The following is a 25,972-nucleotide window of genomic DNA, read 5'->3' on the forward strand; positions in this document are numbered from 1 at the left end:
GCAGAGTCTTGGTCTACCACACACGCTGCTAATTGGTCTCATGTTCGTGCATGTCAACATATACTATGTGTAGTGTGTTATATCTCCCCTCCTGTGGTCTTACTGGATGCTTCAGTGCCCAGAGTGATCTTTAAGGCCATGGCTGAGCTCGCCTCTGTTTGGTTTAATTGGAAGCAGACCCATCATTGAAAAATCTGCCATGTCAGGTTTTTTCTGCTCTTTGGTATTCCTTACTATTTATTCCTTCTTTACTATAGCTCAGCTGTCCACTGAAATGTGGCTTTGCTCTCAAACTTACAATCAAGCGGAGTATTTTTCCATGTTAATGTCAAAAGGCAACTACAAGAACTCTTTCTTCACAGGCCCACAGCATGAAGAGAAAATTACATGTTTGGACACCCACTGATAGACCACCTTTACTCGGAATTGTCTCCTTTAGCCATGCTGTAGTAATGTTTCAAGGCTTTGACTGTTGTTTTTTTTTTCAAACTGCATATTTTTCAACACAAGCAAGTCTTTTTTTTATGGTCGCAGTATTGCAGCAATCACAAGAAGTGGGCTCGTACAACATGATGCTTTCCTGTAATACCATGTTATTGTGGCATTTTGGGTAATAAAAGTACCAGGGATCAGAATAATTATTCAATGTGGAGATGAGAGATCCAAAATTGAGAGCTGTCTTGCAGCAACAAAGTCAAACCACATGTAGCATCGGGATGAGAACAATAGGGACCTGTCGCATCTACTCCAACTCAACCTCTTATGACCGAGTTACCCTGTTCTGAGTCATGTGACGGCCATTAATGCCACCATTGCTCAATATTGAAACAGTGCAAATAGTAGTGCCTTAGTCCAAGGGCACAGTTCACCAAACTGGCAATGTGAGATTGCAGTATTTCCTCACTCATTTTGACAGGTTTTACTGGTCAAACCAAGCCATACTTGCTACTCACTGCCAGTTTGCCAAATCTGGATTTTTCCATCTGCAGCATCCGGTAAAGGTGCCGTTGAGCAGTAAAAAGCCTAAAAACATCCATTACTAAACCAAATGGTGAAAACAGATGCTATGTCCATGTGTTTCCACTGCGTAATGGATATATAGTACCTATTATTGATATGTTGTGGGCACTTTCTACCTATCAACATGCCAGTTACCTCTATCATGATTGTTGGCTATAACATATCTTCCATTCAGGATGTCATAAACCACAAAGCGGCAGTACAAATTCCTCTATACAGCATCCTTATGCTGATCACTTCTCCTATTGTGTGCTGGCTTTGAACTTATCTGGCCTCCCATCACATGTTTATACTTGTGGGAGTGATTTTTGTGCATTTCCTGTTCCATTTCAATACACCCACTGGTTTGTTTTTATAATCAGCCTTGTACACCATATGGTCTCTTCATTCAGTCTCCCCCAGTTTTTCCCTCCACTGCATCTCATTTTCATGTGTCTTGTTTAGAGTTTCTGTAGCACTCCACAGTTCCTATAAGGAAAATAAGCATGGCAGGCAGTTTCAAGGACCTCCAGAAGCCACTGTCCAAATCAACCAGTTCTGTGTTGTATTTGGAAAGCGGTATGTGTGTGTATGCACAGTGGATGTAGGGTCCCCTCGAAAAAAACTACTAGGCCCCAACCCACTCATGATTATATAATGTCAAAACGTAAAGAACCAAAAAAAGTTGGAGTTATATAATCCTTCTGTCAACTGAGACTAATGCAGATTTGTGAGTTTCCAGTTTCCATTTGTACCGATATGAATTATGTATCAGGGTTGATGCGGCCGAGTAATGAATAATGGTTCTGAGAAGGAAACCATCCCATGGACTTTTGAATACAGTCATCATATCTGACTTACATAATGATTACTAACCGTTATCATTCGCACAGCTCAGGACCAGGAAATGCAGATTGAGGTTTTCTCATCAGGACATATACAATAAATTATAATCCTGACAATCCACTCATCCAGAATCCAGCAATATGGACCACGTTCACAGAAGTAAAGATGTCCTCATACTTATGATTTACAGTGTGTTTGAAAAAAAAAAAAAAAACACCAGCAAGACAGGACGTTAAGCCATAAAGTTGAAGGTCAAATTTGTGTTCTTGAAAACTCAGCATTGCTTAAGGAGTTTTGAAAGTAACATGGTGCTTTAATGGTTTGACAGAGCACATATAATTGCTGACTGGTATTTGTGAACTGTTTTACATCACCCACAGAGACAAAAAAATGTTCAAAGAGGTTCTACAATTTTAAAAGATCAAGGCAACATACCATAAATGTGCAAACTGCTACTACAGATCTAAAAGAGGCACTTAGTTTTTTCTCTTCCATAAAGTTGGGGGACTCACTAGGGACATATTGAAAATGATCAAAATGGAAAACAGCTGAGGCAAAAATATCCTGACTTTTAGTTCCTAGTATGGGGGACACTCCAAAATACTTGATCCTACAACTGCAAAATGATGTCTTTCATAAGACCTTACTTTCTAGATGCCCTTCTCTTTCAAATCCCATGGGGTTTACTGACACTGGCTTCCAGTAAAAGTCAGGGATGATGATGATAATGATGATGATGATAAAACTTTGACATCATCTGGGTTGTTTCTCAGACTTTACAATGTTCATCCAGAGCTGTTTTTACAGGCGCAGTTGTTGTGACTAGTAAACTTCATGTTTAAATCTGTGGAGTACCCCTTTAAAATCAGAAGAGACCCGTAACACTGTAAAGATTCACAAAGCTGGTATTTGTGGATGCTGCTCTCATTGTCAATGCACAAAAAATAAAAACAAAACTTCTACAAAGAGTCAAATAATCTGTAATGTGGTGTAATATTTCAAATGTGTTTTCTTCATGTGGATGAATTTATGATTGGATAACTGATCTGTAACAGTAGCTGCAGCCAACTCAAAAACCATTAGGATTTGATTACATCATTGTGTAATAGCTAAGGAGAATGGCTTCATATAAGTTCTACATGATGCACCTGGAGGAGAAAACACTTCCCTCATAAGGCCTGAGGCAGACTACAGACATCAGGACAGATCTAAATGTCATTCTTAAGATTTAAAATCTCCATTTAGGGAATCTCTGGATTGTACTATTACAATCCCAGATGTTACTAAATTATTAGTCTGATATCCCACGATTTGCAAACTGTAAATCACAATTGATGGGTTGTTTGTCAGATGGGTGAGTTTCTCTGACAGGGATGAATGAGGGCAAACTGTAGATTAGACAGATGAGCTTGATCTTCTAGCTTTTCTTTCCCTCTCTCTAAGAAACATAATTTTACAGTAAACATCTCACAAAAGCTACCCACTACAGCATCTTTGCGGGACACTGAAGAAAGAAAACAGATGCATGATGGGCCAGACTTCCTGTTAAACATGTATTTTGACTGAGTGCAGAACCCAAACTGGCAGACTCTTTGTGGGAAGACAATCTGTCTGTGGGTTCAGTTGCTGGCATCCCTTCTGAGTGGCTGTATTCTTGTAAATATCTGAGATGTTTCAGACAGAAATCAAGCTCATGATGGAATAAGATGTGAACTATTTGGGTCACAACACAGCTAGCTCTCTGCAAGTTCAGTAAGGAGATACAATACAACAGTAACACGTGATGAACCTTGATTTTAGATCAGATGAGCCTCAATACCTCTCTTCCCCACTTTAACCTCTCCAGGACAAAATCTGAAGTGTTTTCAGGCTGCATTTACTGATAACACTTTCATGCTGTGGAGATATTAATGAAGGTAATGTGTTGGGTTTTTTTCTGTAGTTTGTCTTAACTAGGGATGTAAACCCTGAGTGATGTTGTTCCAGCCAAACTACAGAAGCTGATTTCACTCAATTATCCTTACAATTAGTGAAATTCAATTCTTAGTTGCGATGGTTCCCTGCTCAAACGTTGTGCTAAAACAGAACTTTTACAATAATATGTAATGTGGAGTAATATTTTGCACTTATTTCCTACATTTGGATGGATTTATTATTGAATTATTAATCTATAATGGTATGCGTATGGTTGTTTGACCTTTGACATCCCTGTTGGGTCTTGAGCAGCGATGAAAAAGTGATTCAGCTGTTATCTGTAAGAGTTATTGTCCTACAGTGTTTTTAAAGGGATTCTCTCACAACTTGTCAAGTTGCACTTCAAGATCAATTGACTTACATGAAACTGATGAAAAAAGAATAGTTTAAATTGAAGCAGCAGGAGCTGAAATATCCTGATTTAAACACCAAAAACTGGATGCTACATTTTCCATAATTCAGGTCATACAGGAATAAAATACAGGTAGCATCCTTTATACCACAGAGGGCATCATGGAAATGTTTCCACAGGCTTTATCTGTAGTAGACTACTCCTTAGGAGAAGTAATTGAACTTTATGTGTAAAATCTGCACATTTAATATTTGTTTTTTATAAGTGATCCTGAAAATAACACTGGTAGGATTAACAGTGAATAAACGCTATAATAAAAATGACAGAGTAAGAAAAAATGGCTTAAACTAAATATCTGATGATTACTTAAAAAAAGACTGTGTATAAATTTATGACGGAAAAGTTTATGAAATGATCACAGTCTAAAATAATCCTTTTCTCGTGTCCACTGCTGTTCTTGTTAAGTTTGTTTAAATATCTTGTGTATGTGTCTCTGTAATAACTGTCACTCGATCGTGATTCAGAGATGGTGATCCTAACAACCCGGGGACTTACATTATGTGTAGCTTTCCTGCAGACAGTAGGCTGTGCGCCGGTTTTCCTGCATACTTAATGGAGACTGGTGGCGAGTGGGTGGGGGAGGGATTGGAGTGAGGAGAGACTAATTTTTTCCTCTGCTCCCGAGGGGTCCCCCCCTCTATATAAGGCTCTGTGAGCAGCTCAGAAAGTTACACAGTTCCTATGCTCCAGGAACACCGCCAACAAGCAGCAGCGAGTCCCGCGGCAGCCTGGTCCTCTCACAAGGGAATAAAATATAAACTGCTCCGTAAACTACTCCGAAATCAACCAGCTACAAACAAGCAAGGTCAAGGTGAGCAAGATGACACATTACACGCGTTATATTGCATGCAGCTACACTTTGATATGGCAGGGGCTTTATAAAGGCTAATACATCATTTAAATAAATAAATAAAAAATTCTTTTTTAAAAAGAGAAGACTATAAGATGTGTAGATGGTCAGGTTGGCTTTGCAGATGTCTACGCCTTTAGACAGGAATAACTTGCGGTGAATGAATCTGATTTTTTGTTCTTTATTTACAATGATTTTTTAAATTTTAAATACCATGACATTATGAGAGAAACAACCCCCCATGTTTTCAGACTTGGCTACTTTACTTGTAAAATAGGCTGACACTTTACTTTACAGCCATGTCGGTGGGACAGCAGTACCTACTGAGCAAACTAGGGAAATATTTTAATATTTTCAATCCTAAATGTTAAGATATGATGCACATAAAGCCATAGATGTGCTTATGAAAATGCATTTAAATGAGATATTATATATTGTGACATTAGTTGTGTTTACATTCAACATAGTGGTGAGGTGAAGTGGAGGTCAGTCCTTCTTTAGATCACCACCAGTGGCAAAGATTGTTCCAGGATCTAGCAACATGTGGATATGTTCGTGTCTGTCACTCTGGTATAAAATTCAGGAGAGCTGTGAGAAGGGCCCAGACAGAGAAGTTGGTAGAGGTTCAGTGTGAAAAAGGGGCACAAGGAGAGGAGCAGGGTGTGGTGCTTCAGCTGCCCGCTGGCTCCCGGTGTCTTGAGCTGGCACAGCATGTTGACACAGAGCCGGTGCCAGACCTCAAGCTGCCTTTTCAGCTAGAGGGAAAGAGGTGAAAGGATTCAAGGAGAAGAGCAACCAGTGCACTAGCTAGCTTTTTTCAGAATCAGAATCAGAATACTTTATTGCCATTGAACATTAACATTATTTCTTCTCTAATAATACCGACTGACTGCTCCTCTCTCTAAACAAAAGTTTCTGACTTTGTGATATTTGGTCTAGCTCAAATCTTAGAAGTTTTGTTTTCTTCCAAAGGGAGGTCAGCTGCTGGGTCAGTTAGAGAGTATTGCCCCTGGATGTGTCAGGAATGCACTGTTGTGCTCAAATATGCTTCAACAGGGTGAACACTTGTCAACCTGACATGAACTCAGGTTTACCTCCTCAGTGTTACATGCTGCTACTCAGTTTGATTAGAAAATAATGAGAGAGGGTAAGAAGATGATGTAGACAGGGTAGCATTTCTCAGAATCTAACAGTAACAATAACAACTCTAAAGCAAAGTGAATGCCATATTTACTAAGAACAAGGTATCATTATATTCCAGGTTAAGAGTGCTATATTATCACTGATAATATATAATTAAACTGATAGATGTATAAACTTTGCAAATAAGTGGAGTTTTTTTATTCATATTATTTTTTGATCTCATTTGTGTTCAAGTTAAATGTCGCACTCATACACTGGGTCTGGCCAGTGTCACAGTATAGTCTCACAATATGTTACATAAGATAATGATGACATTATGATGTTGGCTATTCAGTAATGTACAATAAAAAGCCAGATCACAGTATCTTTGTAGATAAAGAGGAAAACATACCTTTTAAAAGTACAGAATAACTTTTCAACATACAATAGACACTGAATCACCACTTTACACCTGTATAATCTTGTATAGTCCTATACAACAAGTCTGCTTTATAATGTTCCAACTGGATTGTAATATATTGACTGTTATGTATCTCATACTTGTGGAGGAAAGAATATTTTAAACAGGAGTTGTTAATGCGTCATTATAACCACACTAAACATCCAAAGCATCAGATAGGACTTATTGCTGGTCAATTGTATTAGATTGCATCAGCTTCTATTAGGGTATGTAATACTGGTGACTGTTTCTATGCAACAACCATAAACTGAGTAAAGGCTAAACTGACAGAAAGCAGAACTCATGAGAATAAAAAGCCCAGAGTTGAGTGAGGACTATTGTGAAGTCTCAGTTTACTATGCCAGTCAGTATCACAAGAGAGCTTTTGCAACAGGAGGGAATGTATAAGGATAGACACTGATATTTTGTACTTTATCAAACTTCTAAAACATTGCAAAAAGTCTGTTTGTGCTGACAATTTTATTTGAGGAAGTGGCTCCTACGCAAGTTTAGTAATCTGTACACTTGTATTTTGTAACTGGTACTCAGTACCCAGTATCTTGTTGACTCACACAGAGAGGAAAAACTCATTAAATGTTTCCTCCCTGCAGGTTGTGTCTGGGACCCAGGAGCTGCATTCGCACAAAAAACGCTGTCTTCTGTAGTCTGAAAATTAAACTCAGACATCTGGGTGTCAGAATGACTTGTGCTGTCATGGCCTGGCTCCCTGTTCTCTCCCTCTCCCTTCTGCTGTTGTGCGTCAGGGACTCAGTGTCCCTCTTCCTGCCTGATTCCAAGGAACTCAGACAGCTGTTGAGCCGCTACGAGGAGGAAATGGACCAGAACAGCACCAGCAACACAACTGGCAATAGGAACCGGCGAGCCATCCGCTGGTCAGACCGTGAGGAAATTGTCCTGCTTCACAACAAGCTGAGGGGCAGTGTCTACCCCACTGCCTCCAACATGGAGAACATGGTGAGACATGTCCCATTAACCACATTACCTTCATCTAGCAATCATTCTCAGTCAACAGACAACAAACAACTTTAATCTCTGGCTTTACCTCACAAAGAAGTTCATTTTAATGTGTCAGCAACACTGAACTCTGAAATGAGGCTGGTGATTAGGGGTTTAAAACACTTTCAAAAAGTGGCGTTGCTTTAATAAAAAACAACCTTTTCTCTCTGTTGGAAACATGCAGTCATGATGCTGAACTATTACCAGCCTGCTGTGCTGCTCTTTTACAAGGAGGATAATAATGCTGACTCTGTCCTACCTGCAAACAGCTCAGCACTGGAGAAGAGCGAGGGAGGGCTGGGTCAATAGAGGACAGAGAGAATAAGGGTAGAGAGGGAAAAATCGTGAGACTACGTGGCACATCAATGGGTAAAGTAGATGAGGAATTATTGTTGAGACACACAGAAAGTTATTGAAAACCACAAGGTCCATAAAGTTGAGAGAAGCAGTGGTGGCCTGTGTCTCTGGAGTGCGGTTATAGCCGGGTAGGAAAGTGTCTGAAGATTTACTCTGCCCAGCGCTCTCTCAAATTCCAGCAAACAGGCAGTGTGTGTGTTTGTGTTAGTGTATGGGTGTTTGGGGTTACAGTGGTGTCTGTGTGCGCATGTGTTAGCGACCACCAAAAGGCTGGAAATTTACTGAGGAGATGTGCTTTGAGGGGCCACGCTGTATGCAGTCCTCCCTCCCTTCATAGTGCCCCCTCCATGGTGGGAGTCAGGTGTCCTCTCTGCTTTCCACTCTCCTCTGCACTGCATTAAAGAAACCCACTCAGGAAATGTGGATAATTCAGCTGTGATTGCTGGAGATTTGTAGTGGACTGGGGCCAGGCGCCAGCTCCTCCACTCAAATGTCACTGTCTAAGGTTAATGTTGTACTTGTATCCAGCTCAGTTTCATCTCGCCGAGAAAGAGGGAAGTGCGGGAGGCCTTGAACAGGTTGCGGTTAGATACACAGCTTCACATTGTAGTGGATGCAGCAGGTGAATGTCGCAGGTAGATTTACTGTGAGTAACTGTTTTTACTGAATGCATGCAGGTATGGGACGATGAGCTGGAACGGTCTGCAACTCACTGGGCGGAGGCATGTCATTGGGATCATGGACCTCAGGACCTGCTCATGTCTATTGGACAGAACCTGGCTGTACACTGGGGCAGGTGAGATGCACTGACATTTTTATCTGTGTTTATTTTAATTATTATGGAGTAATAATTATTACGATAAGGTAATAGTGCCGATACAGCATCCAAAACTATACTTTTTACTATCTTACTTTAAGGAATATAAACTTGTGTCTTCTGAGGAAGCTCTCAAATGTGAAACAAAAACAGGTGAAAACAGTTTTCACTGATGTACTAAGTGACAGATATTTGTCATTAGAGTATTGAGGTTTGATACACAGGCCAGAGTCAAATTCACATTAACAGCAGCTCATTTGAACTTTCTATGCACTTCTCCTTTTTTGTAACAGTAGGTATTTCCCAAGTTATCCAAAGTTGTTGAGTGCAGGAAATGCAATGACTGTTGGATGTTGCAAGAACCAAAATCTAGGTCAAAATCAATTCAAACAGATTTGCTTCTTAAAAGAAATCACTGCATTTTTCAAAATCAATGATGCATAAAAATGTGTGAGGTGCAAGCATATGTAACGCTAGTCAGTACGATAGTATTAAGTTTGATGTTCTTAAGTGTGTGTGTGTGTGTTTGCACAGACATCAGACACAGCAGGCCTCTGTGTATAGTACAAGAGCGTATGGCTATCGCAGCAGGTGCCCTTCCAGGAATCTGCTCTCATTCTCACAGCCCCTTCCCTCCCTCCCCACTCCCTTCTTTTCTTCCTGTGCCAAGCAAACCCAGTGTGGAGTCCTATTTTTCCACTCCCCCTCCACTCTCCATTTATAAGCTCAGCACTTTTCAATACCGTAAAAAGAGATGTTTATAATAAGGCCTAAGACTGATTTGTTAGAATGTGGAGCCATGTTTAGGTTTGCTCTGATTCTTTCTTCTTCTTTTTTTTAACCTGATTTGATTTCCCCTGTTATGGAGGGGAACAGACTGCTGTTCTGTGTGCCAGGTCAAATTCAGACTCATCATTTGAGACCTGAAGCAAGGGGAGGAGCAGTGAGGTTCATGCAGTGTTTCTTAAGTCTGGCCAAAGCACCTGGCAGCTCCCTCAGATATTTCCCTTTTGCCCCTGGTACCTGGATGGCCTGTGACTGAGCCTACTGTTTGTCTGTGTGTGTGTGTGTGTGTGTGTGTGTGTGTGTGTGTGTGTGTGTGTGTGTGTGTGTGTGTGTGTGTGTGCGTGTGTGTGTGCGTGTGTGTGTGTGTGTGCCTGTGTGTGTGCCTGTGTGTCTGTGTGTCTGTGTCTGTGTGTACATGGGCCCTACAGATACCGCTCCCCTGCCTTCCACGTCCAGGCCTGGTACGATGAGGTGAAAGACTACACTTATCCCTACCCCCATGAGTGCAGCCCCTGGTGTCCAGAACGCTGCTCTGGGCCCATGTGCACCCATTACACCCAGGTGAGATAAAAAAGAGAGTTCAGGGAAAACTTTTTTTAGACAAAATAGAAGTTAAAGGACTGCTCAGTAGTGAGTTGCTTACTCTCAACTTGACCAGTTATTGCAAAATTCTGTCTTGAGGAAAAGTCTTGCACCTAGTTTGAATATTAGATATATTAGACATTTGACTTCCATTTGAACTATAAACTGTTATCTCTGCCATATTTATGACAGTATTTGTGCTAGTGTTGACCATGTGGCTTCTTTTACCTTTTAAACAAAACACATGTAACATAACAGGTGTTTCTGGGCAATATAAGAAAACAACATGAGGTTTGCACCCTCTCCTTCTGTATGACATATTTCACAGTATTTATGGCCAAAGTTGTTGAAGGAAAGGGGGGTTAAATGACACTCAGGCATATAGTAACTTGTAAGCAGCGAAAACAAAGATGTCACCAGTGGTAAATAATTAAACAGTGCAGAGTGGGAGACAGAGAAGAGAATTTAGGAATGGGTAGGAAAATTAATAAATCAATCTAAAGGAAAAAGAAGTGGAGCTGGCCCCTTCTTCGACTAGACTTTACTTTGTAGCTGCTGGGATGAGTTTACAGAAACATCCAGAATCCTCCCTCTGCCCTCACCCTGAAACCTGATCACTGCCATCTGGTAGTCATTTCCAGACACCAGACATCCCTCACTGCTTGACCTGGATTCTTTTAAAGATGCTGCAGAGAGGGGACAGTGCCAAATCTGAGCATCATCACCTTGTCTCAGTCTTTTTATTTGCTGGAGGTGCTGATGTATCTGCAGTCCTAGCAGTCATACCCCTTAACTACCTCTGCAATGGAAGACCCTCTGAAGCTAGAGATTACACTGGGCTAAACTACTAGCACTCAGCACACATCAGTCTGTGTGCTGACTCACTGCTTCCAGTGGCCTCGAACTATACCAAGAAAAAGATGAACATTCCTGAGGAGAGGGAGAGCGCACATGTTTGAGAGTTGGGAGGAAAGTGAGGAGGAGTTTTGGAACAGGCTGTGTTGAATTCGCCGTCAAATGGCACATCATTCATCTGTAACACCACTGCAGCAGCTTTCCATTTAAAAAGGCATTTTATTTGACCTCAGACAGTTTTGGGTCTACGCTGATTTCTGTTTGTTCTGAGTAAGATATATTTTTTAAAAACTGTCATATTTTCCACTTCTAACTGGATGATGAAAATGATCACAATTGTGTCACAGAGGGCAAAGTGTGTTCACACATGATGAGCATCTGTCTGGGGCAGAATAAAATAACAGACAAGGCGCTGCCCAAAGTCCCAGTGGCCCCATTAATTGTGACTGATGATCTAGTTGCCTCCTCTCGAGTGACCGATTGACCCACGAGCTGTGAGAAGTGACACAGGAAATCTAGGCTGCAAGCTGTATAGTTTACTTCATTATACTTTTCTTTTCATTCATACCACTGGCCATTCTTTTATTTCCCTCTTTACAGCTGGTCTGGGCAACCACTAGCCGTGTTGGCTGTGCTGTGCACGTGTGTCCAAGGATGAACGTGTGGGGAGAAATATGGGAGAACGCTGTTTACCTTGTGTGCAACTATTCCCCAAAGTAAGATCAATATTCCTTCATGTTCCACTTTTCATCATCACCTTTACTCTCTGGACTCTTGTTTAAATTTCCTTAAAGCACTGACAAATGCTACAGTATGTGTTACTGTTAGCTGTAGAGTTGATTTTTCCTGTTTGAATAGTTGTGCAGGGCATTTGTGTGACATATTGGGCCTATTAAAATTCCTCCAGAAGTCAGAATAGAAAAATAATAATGAACACTGGGAAAGAAAAATAAGAGCTGAGCAGACGTTTGTTTTCCAGACAGCCCACAGGATGTAATTGCCTGACAGACAACGAGGAGGGTTTTTATTAGTTTGTGGGACTAATGACTGTTAGGAGTGTTGACCGCAGGCAAAGAGGGCTGAAGTAATTATAAGGCCATGAGCCCAGAGATGCTTGACTGATGATTAATTTCCACCTTAGTCAATCTGTCCACTGTGCCACTTCTCCAGGGGCAACTGGATTGGTGAGGCTCCGTACCAGCATGGCCGCCCTTGTTCCCAGTGCCCTCCCAGCTATGGAGGAGGATGCAGGAATAATCTGTGTTACAAAGGTGAGCAAAGCTGTATGATTTTCATTCAAAGATGTTCAAATTAAACATATTACCAGCCTGAACTCTGTCTGTTTATCCATCATTAGACTCTCAGCGCTCAGAGACAGAGGACATGAATGAGGTGGAGAGGCCTCAGGTCCCACTCCCACCTCGCACCACCGCCAAACCTGCCCCCAAACCCAAACCCTCTGCTCCAAAGAAACCGGTGTCCAAACTCAACATTCCCAAGACTCCATCTTCAAAGACTCCCAGTAGTACCAACCTGGGTAGCTACAAGAACTATTAAAAATGACCCCACACTTTCATATTCTCACACATTTCTTTACTGATTCTTTCTTCTTTCTGTCTTGCAGTTCAGAACATTAAGTGTGAGACTAGACTGCGAGATAAGTGCAGAGGAGCAACCTGCAACAGGTCAGATTATTTGGATGTACACATATGTCTACTCAGTTTCATTAACCTAACACTTCCTCCAGTTTCATAAAATGTTTTTTGTTTTTTTTAACTCTGCAGATATAATTGTCCTGCTAACTGCCTGAATAAAAAAGGGAAAGTTTGGGGGACTCTCTTTTACGATGTGGTGAGTCTTTTGCATGAAACAAACGTACATCAAGTACCATTTTATAATATAAATGTATATTTATATGTGTCCATTTTTCATTGTTTAAGCAATCAAGTATCTGCCGTGCTGCTATCCATTTTGGCGTGATTGACAACAACGGAGGAGTTGTCGACGTCACAAGACAGGACAAGTTTCCATTTTTTGTCAAAGCCACAAAGAATGGCATTGAGTCTTCCAGGTAGATACCTTTGCTCAGCCTCATTGTTGCCCAAATAGGATGAAATCATACATATCCTTGCTTCTGTGATTCTGTTTAAGCAATAATAAGAACCGGTGTTCTCCTAATTTCTAAACACTATGATGTCTTTTACAGCAAATTTAAACCTGGCAATGCATTTGTGGTAGCCAAAGTGGAAGGTGAGACCCCCTGTCCCAATTGTATGTACATTCACCCAGTAAGCAAACAAATATTTGGTATATCAAGTATTTTCTATTCTCTCTGTATCAGAAATGACCGTTGACTGCTACACCACAGTCGCTGAAATCTGCCCATTCAAGAAGCCTTTATCACACTGCCCAAGGTGCGCTTTCACATCCATTCTTTAAATCATGCGATAATCAGCCATTTTGTCTCATACAATTGCTCTGTTAAATAGTACTGAGAACTGGTACTTATCTATAACATTAAATATCCATGATTTTACACTGAAAAACTAATTTAATCTACTTTGTTGAACAGTAATTAACCCACTTCAAACCAGTAAGAGTAGTGAGTGAAATAAAGAAATACAGAAATCTCGATATAAAAATAATCTAAATAACCAAAAGTGTTGTAGAAAATAGTGAGTTCATGTAGGTTCCCATGACTGAAATTAAGAAACTGACTGAGAAAATGAAAAAAATTTTCAAGGCCTTTAACGCTCTTACTTGTTGTAAAACTTTTGAAATCTAGACACACATCAGGAAAAGAAGCCTTGAAATAATAATTAATGTTAATATTACCCTTTCCTGTTGCTGCAAATTCATACAAATATTTAATATGTTCCTCAGAATCTCCTGTCCGATCAACTGCAAAAATCAGCCTTCCTCTTGGTCACCAGTGATCGGGAACAACATCTATGCAGACGTAAGTAATACGCCATTACAAACACATAGATCAAGAATCACATCGGCGCAGCAGCCATCCAGTGCTGTCCCATTTAAACAAAAAGGTCTCAAATTTTGAGTTAAATTGATTAAGTTAGGCACTTTTTCAGACTTAGTGATGCTTGGTAGCTAAGAAAAGCCATTCACAGTAAGAACATGGCTCATGGGGAATGAGCGTAATGGTGAGGCAAGCCTGAGGTAGCCAGGAATGTGTTACCCTGCATGAGGCTTGATCATTTACAGGCTCACTCAAGTGTTATCTTAGACTATGTGCCTGTGTCTCAGAGGTAGAAGAGAAAAAGGACATGGTTTCAAGAAGGCTAGTTCGTACATCATTACTTTGACGTCACCTAAGACATGTTCAAAGTGTATTAGTCACTGTAAATTACCCTTCATACGAAACGTAACGGACGTACACTGTGCAAGTATTCCCATCACTCTTGTGGCTCATTTTGGAGTTGCCAACTGGCACATGAAGTCTATGAGGGGTTTAATGGGGTTTCACCATGGATGAAATTGACTCTTGATGACGTCCAGCTGGCTACAGATCACAGTTCCAAAGAGATCCTTAACTAACCATACCAACCGGCACAGAATCAGGCAGCAATGTGGGTCATAGCAAATGTGCTTGAGAATGTTTTGCAATCTCAGGCACCCAAATGTATTGTACAGCTTTGTCGTAGTTGGATGTTGGTTAAATATGAGACATGAACCGTCTGGTAAGAATTGTTGGAGGGGAGTATGGACAGTGTGATCTGTGTTTGGACTAAAAAAGAATGATTCTGCTCCAGACTGTTGATAAGAGCTTATGGTCTGTTATGCTGGAGCCAGACTTCTGGCTCAGACTGTGGAACAATTGTGTGAGTGTACCAGTGCATATGTGGAGACGTGTGTCTGGGTGCAATAGATTTTTTACTGCATTTCATAGTAGAAGAATTACAAAGGCATTAATTCAACTCTCTTTCTCTTTACAGCACTCCAGTATTTGTAGAGCAGCCATCCATGCAGGGGTGATCAAAGCAGATGGGGGCTTTGTGGATGTTTTGCCCCTGGACAAGAGAAAGAAGTATATTGGCATCCTGAAAAATGGCATCCAGTCTGAAAGGTACAACTCATCTTTTTTTGGGTTAATTATTTTTTTCTGTGATTATGTTTCCCAGATGAAAACTGTTGCACAATAACAAAAAGTACAAAGAGGGCACCATGTCAAATAGTTGTAGCCTAACATGGTGACATTAAAGATAGCCTGAATTCCAGAAATGTATATTTTTAGATTTGGCTCCTTGCAGTCTCGCTGTAGCATATTTAAAGAGAAGCTATGTCTAAAAATGAAAACAACCATTCATATTTCGACATACTGTGTGATGGCTTCCATTCGCAAGCAATCGTTTGGCAGCTGTGAAACTGCAAAGCGTGCTTAGTTGCAATGTCAGCTATCAGTAAGAAATGAGGGAAAATGTTTCCTAGTAACATATTTTAGTAAAGAGTAACAGCACTCCCCTAACCTGCCATGATGGGCCATTCCCTACACATTATATAAAAAGGTTAAAAACACTGGTGGCATGTTGAGGAGTATAACCTATAATCTGATGAAGTGTTAAAGGAGTGAGATGAGTTTGATGTTCAAAGTTACAAAGTATCATTCTGTGTACTAGATTACTGGATAAAAAGAGAAAATGTGTTTGTTTATTGATTTTTAATACACGAATAGACAAAAATAAAGTGCATGTGAATGACATTATCATATACAAGCAAAAGAGAAAAGAAAAACAGCAACCTGCAACATAAAACAAAAACCCCCCCCAAAAAAACAGTCAGCTCGGCCATATTTCACATATTACAGTAAATGCGGTAACCTCACTTTACAGGTCATAGTAGAAATAAATAAATAAATGACAAAAGGTAAATAAAATAAAGTGGGATCTTATTCGGGCGTATCTGGGAAGGTGATTTTCTCTGCATAAACAAAAGAAGGCCCCCATATTTCTCTAAATTTTCGGATATCGGATTTTTTCAAGCCTCAAATTATTGAAAATCTCCTTTATCCACAGTGTATGGGATGGTGGTATTGGTGATTTCCACCTCATTAGGATTAGAAGTCTTGCCAATAATGTCACAAAAGCTATCAAATGTGCTTGGAGTCTAGGCAAAGGCAGTTGAGAGATGCCAAACAAAGCAGTAATGGGATTAGACTCAATAACTGTCCCAGTAACCTCCTTCAAAGTGTTAAAAATCGCAGTCCAGTAGTTATACAGAGATGTACATGACCAAAACATGTGCACATGATTTGCAGGTGTTTGAGGACATTTTTCAAAAAAGGGATCTACAAAAAGAGAATATTTGTGACACCACTTACAACTTGAGGCAATAAATGGTGCAAAGGCCTTATAAATCTTTACAAGTGTCCCCAGTTATTCTGTCAGTTTAGAAGTATGCTATGATTTACATAAGGTCAACCAACTCAGTGCACTAACAAGCATGACGAAGATGAAATTGAATCCAAGCCAACTAGTCTCATGATACCAGACATGGGAAATATATGCCTACCGAAATCTGGGGATTTGTAAATGCATGTTAGTTGCTTGAATGGCCACTAACAAACCTATGCCACATTTTGTCAAGGACATGCCTTCCCGAAAATTATTGGAGACTGATTTGTGAGTCTACACACTAACAGGTGCAACAAAGCTAATAAGAGAGTGAGGGTGATGTCAGTCAACTAGTGTCTGTACACATCCATGCAGTGAGGAGGTCTAATTGGGCAAAATAATTGAAAACATCTGTGTTGCTGGACAGTTGATGTGAAGGGGCTTTAAAGAGAAATAATTATGAGACTGAGGCTTTTTCCAAAATCATTTCATCATTCACTCATTTACTGCTCCCTGCATAATAGACACTCAATAGTGAGCAGTAAAATGTGATTTCAGACACTCACTAATCTTTGTCATTTTGTGAAATCATTGTCGGCTGCACAGTTGCACAATTGCACAATGGTAATTTTTGTGTTAATAAAATGCAGGGCACAGCATAATGGAATTATTAGCAGACAGTGGTGTACATGTCATTGTGGAACTTTTTATAGTGGATAAATTTACACACTAAGAATTCTAATTGGTAGATAAAGTATAATATTTATCTTCAAAACCATGCATAGCTCAAGCTTTAATATTTGACCAATGGGAGTGTGGTGAAGAAACCTTGAGATACAACTGAAATAGAAAACATGAAACTTGTAGTAAAATTGGATGAGTAAATATAACAGAATATGTTTGAGAAAGGTGCTTTTGTTCACCATACCCTACTTTGATTTATGTCTCCTGTAATACAGTACTGTATGTAGACTAGAGGGTTTCTTGCATGCACACCATGTTTCTCACATCACTCTCATGTCTGTGGCCGGCTCCAGTGGACTAAGCTTAGGCAAGGAAGCCCTTGTGGCCAGTTCTGCTGGCATGTGGGGTTGTAAGAGTAATGGTGTGGTTTGGTGTGTGGACGGGCCACACATGGGATCTCTGCTTACTTTACCCAGGCATTTCAATTGAGTGTGCAAAGTGCTGAATGGCCAAAATAATCGCAGTAGTCGGACTTATATGAAATCTAATGCTGAACTGTGAAGGCCCCCGATCTGGGCATTGGGATAGAAGGTCAGTAAATGCCTGAAAGAGAGTCCGTGCCATGTGCCAACACCATGCCAGGGTGGGCAGTTTGGACAGGAGTCTGATGCCGGGGAATTAATCACAGCCTATCCAATTACTCAAGGATGGAAATGCTGTTGGCCAGTGCTTTCCTATATGGATAATTATTTGTGATCTGATACCAATCGCATAGGCCTATCACGATTATTGATCATGGCAGAGCTTCAAGGTCTCTCCACTAATAAACTAATTACAAAGTCATCAAGTTTAACACGTGTGGTAGCTGGAAATGTCAGAGTCAGTAATACGGCAAAAGTGAGTCATACTGCTGACAGGCCAACATGTTGGTTTTTTTAAAAAGATGTTGTGAGCACCATGATTTTGTACTTTTTGATGGATTTGGCTCCTGGTACTGTAGGACTTTGGCAAGATTGAATAGCCCACTTCCAAGTATCATGAAAACAAACATTTTGTCCAAAAAGATGTGTTTATTTGGGGAACTCCAATAATTTTACACATCACAATACTACTCAGCCTTCTGTGGCGTTGAAGGGAACTTTGTCATGTCTAATGTGATTAGGGTTACTTCAGCACACATGTTTTTTTTGGGTTGTTTTTTTTACAGAAAGCCTGCATTACAAGTGGGAGGGGGGGGGGGTGTTCCAGTTTGAAAGTAGCCATTTAATGGGGCAGGAAGTGTCTAATGAAAGACAGTGTTGGATAATATTGCATGAAGTAAAATGGTAGGATCCAGTGTTTTTAGAGGTTAAAACTAAAAGTCATCAGAAATCAACCTGCTGCTTCAGTTTTGATCAACTGCTTTAACTCAAGTAGCATACTAAAACACTGCAGCACCCCTCCAATACCCACAAATGTAACATGTTCTTGCTATTGTCTGTTTGCAGCCAGAGCAATGTGGATGGAGGCTCTTTCCGTGTCTTCGCTGTGAGGGAGTGAGATTCCAGCTCAGAAGTCCAAACACCAACAGAGTCACCTCAATTGCTCTGGAAGAGCAGGAAGTGCCCGCAGGTTGGATACCATGGCTATTCATCTGTCTCTGTGCCTTCAGTGGGAGCAAAACGTCCTATGTCTTAACAGATTGATAGACACCTTCCCCTCCAGTTAATAAACAGTAGCCACACAGTAAAAGTCATCCAATATTTTGATGGACCTTTATTTTCTCAGCTTTTAACTCCAGATATAAGATATAGATATTTCTTAATCACTCAATCTGTGAATACATAATGTTTTTATATATTTTATGATGCATTGAACAGCTGGTGCTGGATCTTTTGTTTTGACATATGCCAAGTTTTGAGATCAACATGTTTAAAGAAAGTATTATGTTTACATTGATGTTCTTATTACAACGTTTAAATTGGTTTTCATACACAGGAATGTTTACTGATCACACTGTATTTAATCAATATGTACAGAATATATGATATTTTGGTTGATCGTTTTAAAAAGGAGTACAGTATACATTTTTTATGCTCTATTCTATTTGTATTGTATTTTATTGCCTTCTTCTGCTCACTTGGATAATCATTACTTTTCTAGTCTTGAAGATTTAGACTGTGAAACCAAAAGTCTAAATTGTATTTATAAATTTAATGGAGGGATGATAGTGTTTCATTGAGGAGGGATGTTTTGTTGGCTGGGTAGATCAAGACTTGTCAGGCAGATACTACAGGAGAGGAAACAGTGTGGTAACCCTAACCCTAACCCAGCAGGCGCTGCTGTGGGGGAATAATGTTTCCCTTAAAAAGGCTGGTGTCACTTCAGTGCCAGACATGTGGAGGTGATTAAGAGAAGGTGTTACATTGCTCTGTTCGCTGTGGAGTCAGCGATAGTTGGTGAGGATGGGCCTCAAGAATGGCAGCAATATTGTTCGATGTATTCGATGACAATCACAGACAGCAGATATGTTTAAAATAATAAGCAGTCATATGTCATTTCTGTATTTATTGTTGCTTGCTGCTTTCCTCATTTCATTTTTTTGGTCACTGTATTATATATAAAAAAATAATTGCCCCCTTCCCACACCTAAGACAGATGAATGTGTCACATGTTTCAGAGGTTTCAGGTACAGAGAGTTTTTTTGTGTAGAGATTATTTTTAGGTGTGTGAATGTGCTTAAGATTCTCATCATCAAACTGCAGTTTATGCACTTTGGAACAATTTACACTTTGCAGTGCAAGAGGCAGACACCTCTAATGTCCATAACTGTAGTGGATTGAGGCACTGTTGCTATTGGTACAGCCCTGATTTTAAGGATTTTCATTTATCTTTACACTTTTTGTAGTGGCACTTAAATTGACAGAAAAGCATAATTAGCATCCCTCCCGGAAACTGACTTCAGAACTGGTTTGGCAAGTTCTGAATTAATACCATCAAGCCTTGTTGCTGTAACATTTGGTTTCCGCTAGGATACAAACCATGTTAACAGATTGTTTTTTAGAGTAAATACACAAATAACTGGCCAAGAAAAAAATGACTAACTTTAAAATCTCTTCCTTAAAACATATTGCAACTTTATCTCTTTATTCTACCTCAGTCCTATCGCAACGCTAGGCATTTAGGTCTTTCTATATGGGATTTTTTTAATGGGAAATTATAAAAGTTTTGTAAAGTTATGGGAACTGTAAATACTTTTTTGTTCATGGATCGTCCTTTATGCAGCAAGATTATAATTAAAATGTGTGAATTTGTTTTAATTGTCTTTGTTGTATCATTTTTATACAGGTGTAGGATGGGTTCTATATTTTTTGCACAACGTGAAAATAAAGTATGACTTACAAATACTTCAACACATGTTTCTGCTTCATTAAAAGATGGGTTAAGTGAGTACATGGTTTTTATGAAAAGCGTGTTTAGAATGTTTCTCCTAAAAATGCTTTCGGACTCTGTGGCACTGAATTCAAAAATCGACTAACAAACATTTTTTTCAAGATTGTGGGTTTTTGTTGATTTCTTTAACCATGTTTGATGGTTCAATTATGATTAAGTCATTTCACAGGGGGCCAGGCCATGCTCAGCACAGCCTAACCTGACAATCAGCTAGCTGAGTTTGTGACCTCATGGTCCATTAAACCTCAAAAGTCCTTTTTTGTTACACATTCAAAGAAACACAGCTAAAACAACAGTGACCAGAGTGAATTAATTTCTTCCCAAATAAGTATGTGAATTCCGGGTAGTGAGTGGCAAAAGATGATGAAACTATATAACTTCATTAAATGTACTTTGATCCTAAAATCTGTGTATCAAGCAATATGAATGAAATTCAGACCCAGGCCACCCAGGATTTATCCGTCATCCTTGGAAGAATATCACTGACCATGTTCATAACTTGGCTTAGCTTTTTGTGGACATACGCATGCAGAGTGAAGTGGAACAATAAATTGAGGCAATCACTTTTATTCAAGGACCACATGCATAATCTGCCAATTGTGCCGTTAACTTATGGTGGAATGATTTCAGAAGAAAGGAAGAAACTCCATGGCTCAAATTTCATGTTGTCCTTTTGGTTCTTGACCTTGTAATTTCCCATTTCGCACTGCAGGCTGTTTGTTACAGGCTTACTGAGCTGATAAGATCTCTGTATGTATTCCATTAATAAACATCTTATTAAATTAGACCCTGAGAAAAGGGAAATACATGGAAAAAAGAAGGGAGAATGGCGGAGAGAGAGAGATAAGACCAGAGCATCCTTGTGCTCTTATTAGAGGCAGATGTTTGGTTTCAGTTAAGCCCCTACTTAGACAGGGCCCTGGCCACTTTATTGATAAACAGCTGCAACTGGCTTGTGTAATGACTGTTTTACTCCCATTGTCAATGGAGATAAAGATTTGTACTCACCCTGTAAATCCATGAGCTGCACAGAGAAAAAGCTTGAGGACCCAGTCCAAATTTGAGTTTACTTGTCCTTAAATGTGCTTTGCACAGCAGAGTATATTGCTTGTCCAATAACTAAATCACACAGCACTCAAAGGGTAATAGGGTAATGTGGGCAATAAGAAATATATATATAAAGAAATTGGCATCCTTTAAAGACTCTGGAAAATATTAATTTCTTAAACCAACATCTTCTACTGTTGTCAACAATCCATTAAAACAGCTTTTCAGAACATGCTGCTCCACTGATGAACATGAAACATTATCTTAAACAAGGTAATTATGAGATGTTGTGTTGTTGATGTTCCCAACTACCTCTAGGGATCCAGTCAGGAAGGCTGCACAACATGGCCTGTAGGGAAGAAAATTTCCCCTCAGCATCTCTGTTGAACTATTAAACTAACTCTCTTTATTGACCAGCTGTCCCATGTAAAGAGTCTTGAATTCAAAGAAAAGGGTGTTCAAGAAGGAGTCTGGTAAGCAATATGTCTTTCTAATAAGTATTTCTCAAGCTTTTCCTTTTTGGGTGTAACTTAGGAGTATTTTGACTCACCCTTGAATAAATTGCTGACTCTAGCAGAGCTGAGAGACACCAAAATGATGTGTAATGCAGTGTTCCATAACAACTTGATGTGTTAAAATATTTGAAATTAGTTTTAAAAAGTATTTGCATGTATTGGATGAAAGCAGAACAACATACAGCACTCAACGGCACAGTTCAATTTTGAACAATTGTCTGTTCTTTACTACCATGTGCAATTGTACATGGTTATACAGAGGAAGAGCCATGTGTTTGGCTGTGCTAACACTATTATTACCAGAATTCAAAAATTGAGAATTTTACTGATGGGGTTTTGGAAGGTGGGATGGGAGGATATAACGGTATAATCCATATATTCCAGACAGGACAGGACCTCCAGGCAGGATGTTCATCATTATACAGAAATTGATAACAGATTCCAGATTCCCATATTATATAATTGTGATGATATATCTCTGGTCAGAAGTGTTATATAGCACATGGTTTCAAGAGAGTCAGTTGGGAACAGGCCTGTGTGGAGGAATTTTAGATTTAGAGAGGTAGGAGTTAAAGTCACCTTCTTCCAAAAAGAGATGAACTGGAGATGTGGCTGATGATGTTATGAGAGTGTGTCTTGCCTGCTTGTTCATCATAAGAATGTGGTATGATTTGTAGATAGAAAGGAGGATAACAGCTTTACTAAAGAAATTTGTCTACAGGGACCAATTTGGAACATATTTGGTTTTGATAAGTTTACCTCCTCTTCCTCTGTTTTCTGGCTTACAATAAAAAAACCAAAAAAACAAAACAATTTTAGTCATTATTTTTGCTTCATTTAATTTATTCATGTGACTCAAAACCATGAACACATAGTGTGGAGCACAAACAGAACATACAATAATAACAAAATGATAGCACACAGTCTTACTTAAACAAAGGAAGGACATTCTTCAAAAAGGTACCTGATTTACAAATAACTTTTGGCTTATGTGATTGTAATAACAAAGTAATTTAAACATAGACGGTTTCAGTAATTCTTTGGCAAATACCTTTGTCTATAGTTCATTATGCTTACATTCTTACATTCAAACAAAATATGATCCTCATCTCCCAAACGATTATTATCTCTTCAGGTTCCTGACTACTGTTTTTTAGTTGATCTCATAGGACTTGGTTTTACAACTCTGTATTGTAATTGGCAATCATTCCTTGAGTGGGTGTAAGGGGTAAAAGCTTCACTGGGTCATCAGGTGGGCACCCTCTTTCCTTGTTTTGCTCATAGGCCCATTCAGGACTTCAGGAGAATCCATCAAGTCCTGATTTCTTCTGTCCATGATTCAGTCCTGTTCATATGGATTGTAAATCATCAACAAAACTTCAGGAGGATCAGTCGAGTCCAGGTTTCTTCTGTCACTGATTCAGTCCTGTTTATGCTGACAGTACATCATAGCCAGTGGCAACAGAGTTTCAGGAAAATCAGTTAAGTCCAGGTTTCTTCAGTCAATGATTCAGTCTTCATTACGCAGATTGTGAATCATAACCAGCAGTGGAGGTAGGGTTAGAAGCTTCACTGGGGTCATCAGGTGGGCACCCTACTTCCTTGGTGTTTTGTTGATTGACCCATGACAACTCCTGTCTCCTGAGACTCCCAAGTGCATCTGAAAAGTCAGGTGTTGGCAGAGAGAGGGCATGGTTGTTAATCTTCCTTTTTTCTAGCACTGTGTCCTTGTGTGAGGCTGGTCTTGCAGCTGGTGAGTATCTACCCTAGTGTTGCTGGTGTCTGGCAAAGGGGACATGATGCCCAAGCCACTGGTTCAAATTCTTGGGACAGAGGAGAACATTGTAGATGGCTCTCATAATTACGCTAAGTCTGTCTATTCCGTTTTCAAGGTTTTCCAATCTTGTCCATTGGCCCTTTTTTGCCTGTGAGACTGCCTTTGCACATCATTCTGTATCCTCTGGCCACTAGCTCTTTTAACACCAGCCCTCTCTTCTGGGCAGGTTTTTTCTATGTGCCATGTGGGTCATCTGCCTAGCAAGAGCCTACGGTTTTGCCTACTGAACAATACAAATGTGGTGTACTACATGCACAAACTTTTCTCTCCAGTTTCTCGACTTTGATGATAGGAACCTCATAGATTGTAAGTGGCCACATCAGATGGGGGAGCAATCAAACCTGCAAGCAATATAGTTTCAACTTACCTGGAAGAAGGATCATATCTATGTTAGCAAGGCCTTTGAAAGTTTCTTTATTCAGTTGCTTGATCTGGCCTGAGTCCTTAATGCTTACATTGTGCATACTAAATTTGAACAGTTGTATCCAATCAGAGTGTCACGGACTCATGTTTGTGGACCCTTTGTGTTTGTTTTTTCTTATAGTGCACTTAGTCCATTGAGTCATTTGGTTTGCTCTGTGTTTTCCTTGTGTGTTCCTTTCTCCTGTGTTCATGTGCTCCCTCCACACCTGCCCTGCATCAACTTCATTGACACCTGCCTTTGGTCTCTGCATTTGGGTCCACCTGCTCTGCTTTCTGTGACACAGAGAAGCATTTCAATAGTTGCATTGTATCTGCATCTCTTCCTGCAAGAAGGCTCATTGTGATTTTAAAACTGACCAAACTGAATACCAGCCAGCTAGTGGATCATCTGATGCAAGTAACCTGCAGTGATTTATATACCTGTATTCTGTCTGTAAGGAAGAAAACCAAATCAATGTGGACCAAATAAACATATAATGAGAGGAACATGTGCCAAAATAAGTGGAATGTGATACATCAGAGAAGGTTTTCTGAACTCAAAATCTTATAACAAATTCATATCAAATATTTTCAGTAGGAGTACTGGCTAAGGTCTAAGCTGGTTTGTATTGCTAAAGCACTGCTACATCATCTGATTTTTTTCAGTTTCTCAAATAAGAAAAATAAAATATTAGATTAACAAAACAATAAAAATTATTAGGCAAGAAGTATTAAAATGGAATTATGACCTGAAATCGATTGGAATAACAAGTTGAAAAAGTTAAATTTGAACAATTTGTCACACCACTTATATCCATATTTGACTAACTGTAGTGTTGTTGATTCTACATTACCGACATTAAGAAATTCAGTGAGTGATGAATTGAGAAAAATGTGATGTGGTTCTGTCAGCTAAAATCAAAAGTTACTTTAAGTCTTAAAAGCCATAAAACACTGAGTTTCAACATCCTGCATTGATGTCTCCAAACCACTCAGTGATGATGCTTTCCTTAGTAATGTATCCCATTCCCTATTTCATTTGGTTTGCTCTTCTTTGTTTTTTCTTGGCCTGAGAGCTACCGCAGTGAATCCCTGACTCCATTCCCTCTGGACTTGGTTTGTTTCTTCTGGCCCAGAGGGAGGCAACCCCAAATGAGAGAACAAAGGCTGTTTGAGAGAGAGAGATGATGGTGTGTAGACAACCAATATGGACTGGAACAGTTGAACAAAGCTTTGCTGCCCGGGTAAATGTATAGGCTCTATGTATTAGTCCCAAACAATAAGATGTCAGTGATTTCGGTGTTGACAGTCATACAGACAGTTTTTCTTTGTCCCTTGTGACACACTTCCATTCTGGGAAGTGGAGTGTGCAGAAGATTCACAGCCCATTGATCAAACACAAGAATGTTTACTCATTCGCCTCACTCAACAGTCAGTGTTTTGTGGTATAAACCATAATCCATGTTATTTTGAAAACATACTTTTGTCCCCTCCCAAGGATGAACATACATTCATATGGAGGATGATTAAGAAACAGCTGTCTTTTTCTGTCAGAAGTGGAAAAATGCTTAAACTCCTGGTTGTCTACTGGTTAAAATGCATACCACATAACTGAGACTGTAACATCCGC

General features: G+C 39.7%; 1 protein-coding gene across 1 annotated transcript; it reads left to right on the forward strand.

The window, feature by feature from the left end:
- Positions 1-4,921: 4,921 nt before the first annotated feature.
- crispld2 (cysteine-rich secretory protein LCCL domain containing 2) lies at positions 4,922-20,480 on the forward strand. Its single transcript, XM_062422714.1, has 15 exons — positions 4,922-5,042; positions 7,275-7,638; positions 8,715-8,833; positions 10,069-10,201; positions 11,678-11,793; positions 12,248-12,348; positions 12,435-12,614; positions 12,702-12,762; positions 12,862-12,928; positions 13,018-13,148; positions 13,284-13,327; positions 13,419-13,491; positions 13,961-14,036; positions 15,031-15,161; positions 18,597-20,480. The coding sequence occupies exons 2-15, from the start codon at positions 7,363-7,365 to the stop codon at positions 18,646-18,648; spliced, it is 1,560 nt and encodes a 519-aa protein (XP_062278698.1). The 5' UTR covers positions 4,922-5,042; positions 7,275-7,362; the 3' UTR covers positions 18,649-20,480.
- The last annotated feature ends 5,492 nt before the right edge of the window (positions 20,481-25,972 follow it).

This window comes from Scomber scombrus, chromosome 1 (assembly GCF_963691925.1).
Source record: "Scomber scombrus chromosome 1, fScoSco1.1, whole genome shotgun sequence".
Taxonomy (NCBI): Eukaryota; Metazoa; Chordata; class Actinopteri; order Scombriformes; family Scombridae; genus Scomber; species Scomber scombrus.

What these genes read in the sequence shown, in the direction of transcription:
- crispld2 (XM_062422714.1), top strand. Translation starts at nt 7,363, where the DNA reads ATGACTTGTGCTGTCATGGCCTGGCTCCCTGTTCTCTCCCTCTCCCTT. An exon ending in CTGGCTGTACACTGGGGCAG is followed by an intron (nt 8,834 to 10,068) that starts GTGAGATGCACT and finishes TGGGCCCTACAG; the next exon opens with ATACCGCTCCCCTGCCTTCC. An exon ending in TGTGGTAGCCAAAGTGGAAG is followed by an intron (nt 13,328 to 13,418) that starts GTGAGACCCCCT and finishes TCTCTGTATCAG; the next exon opens with AAATGACCGTTGACTGCTAC.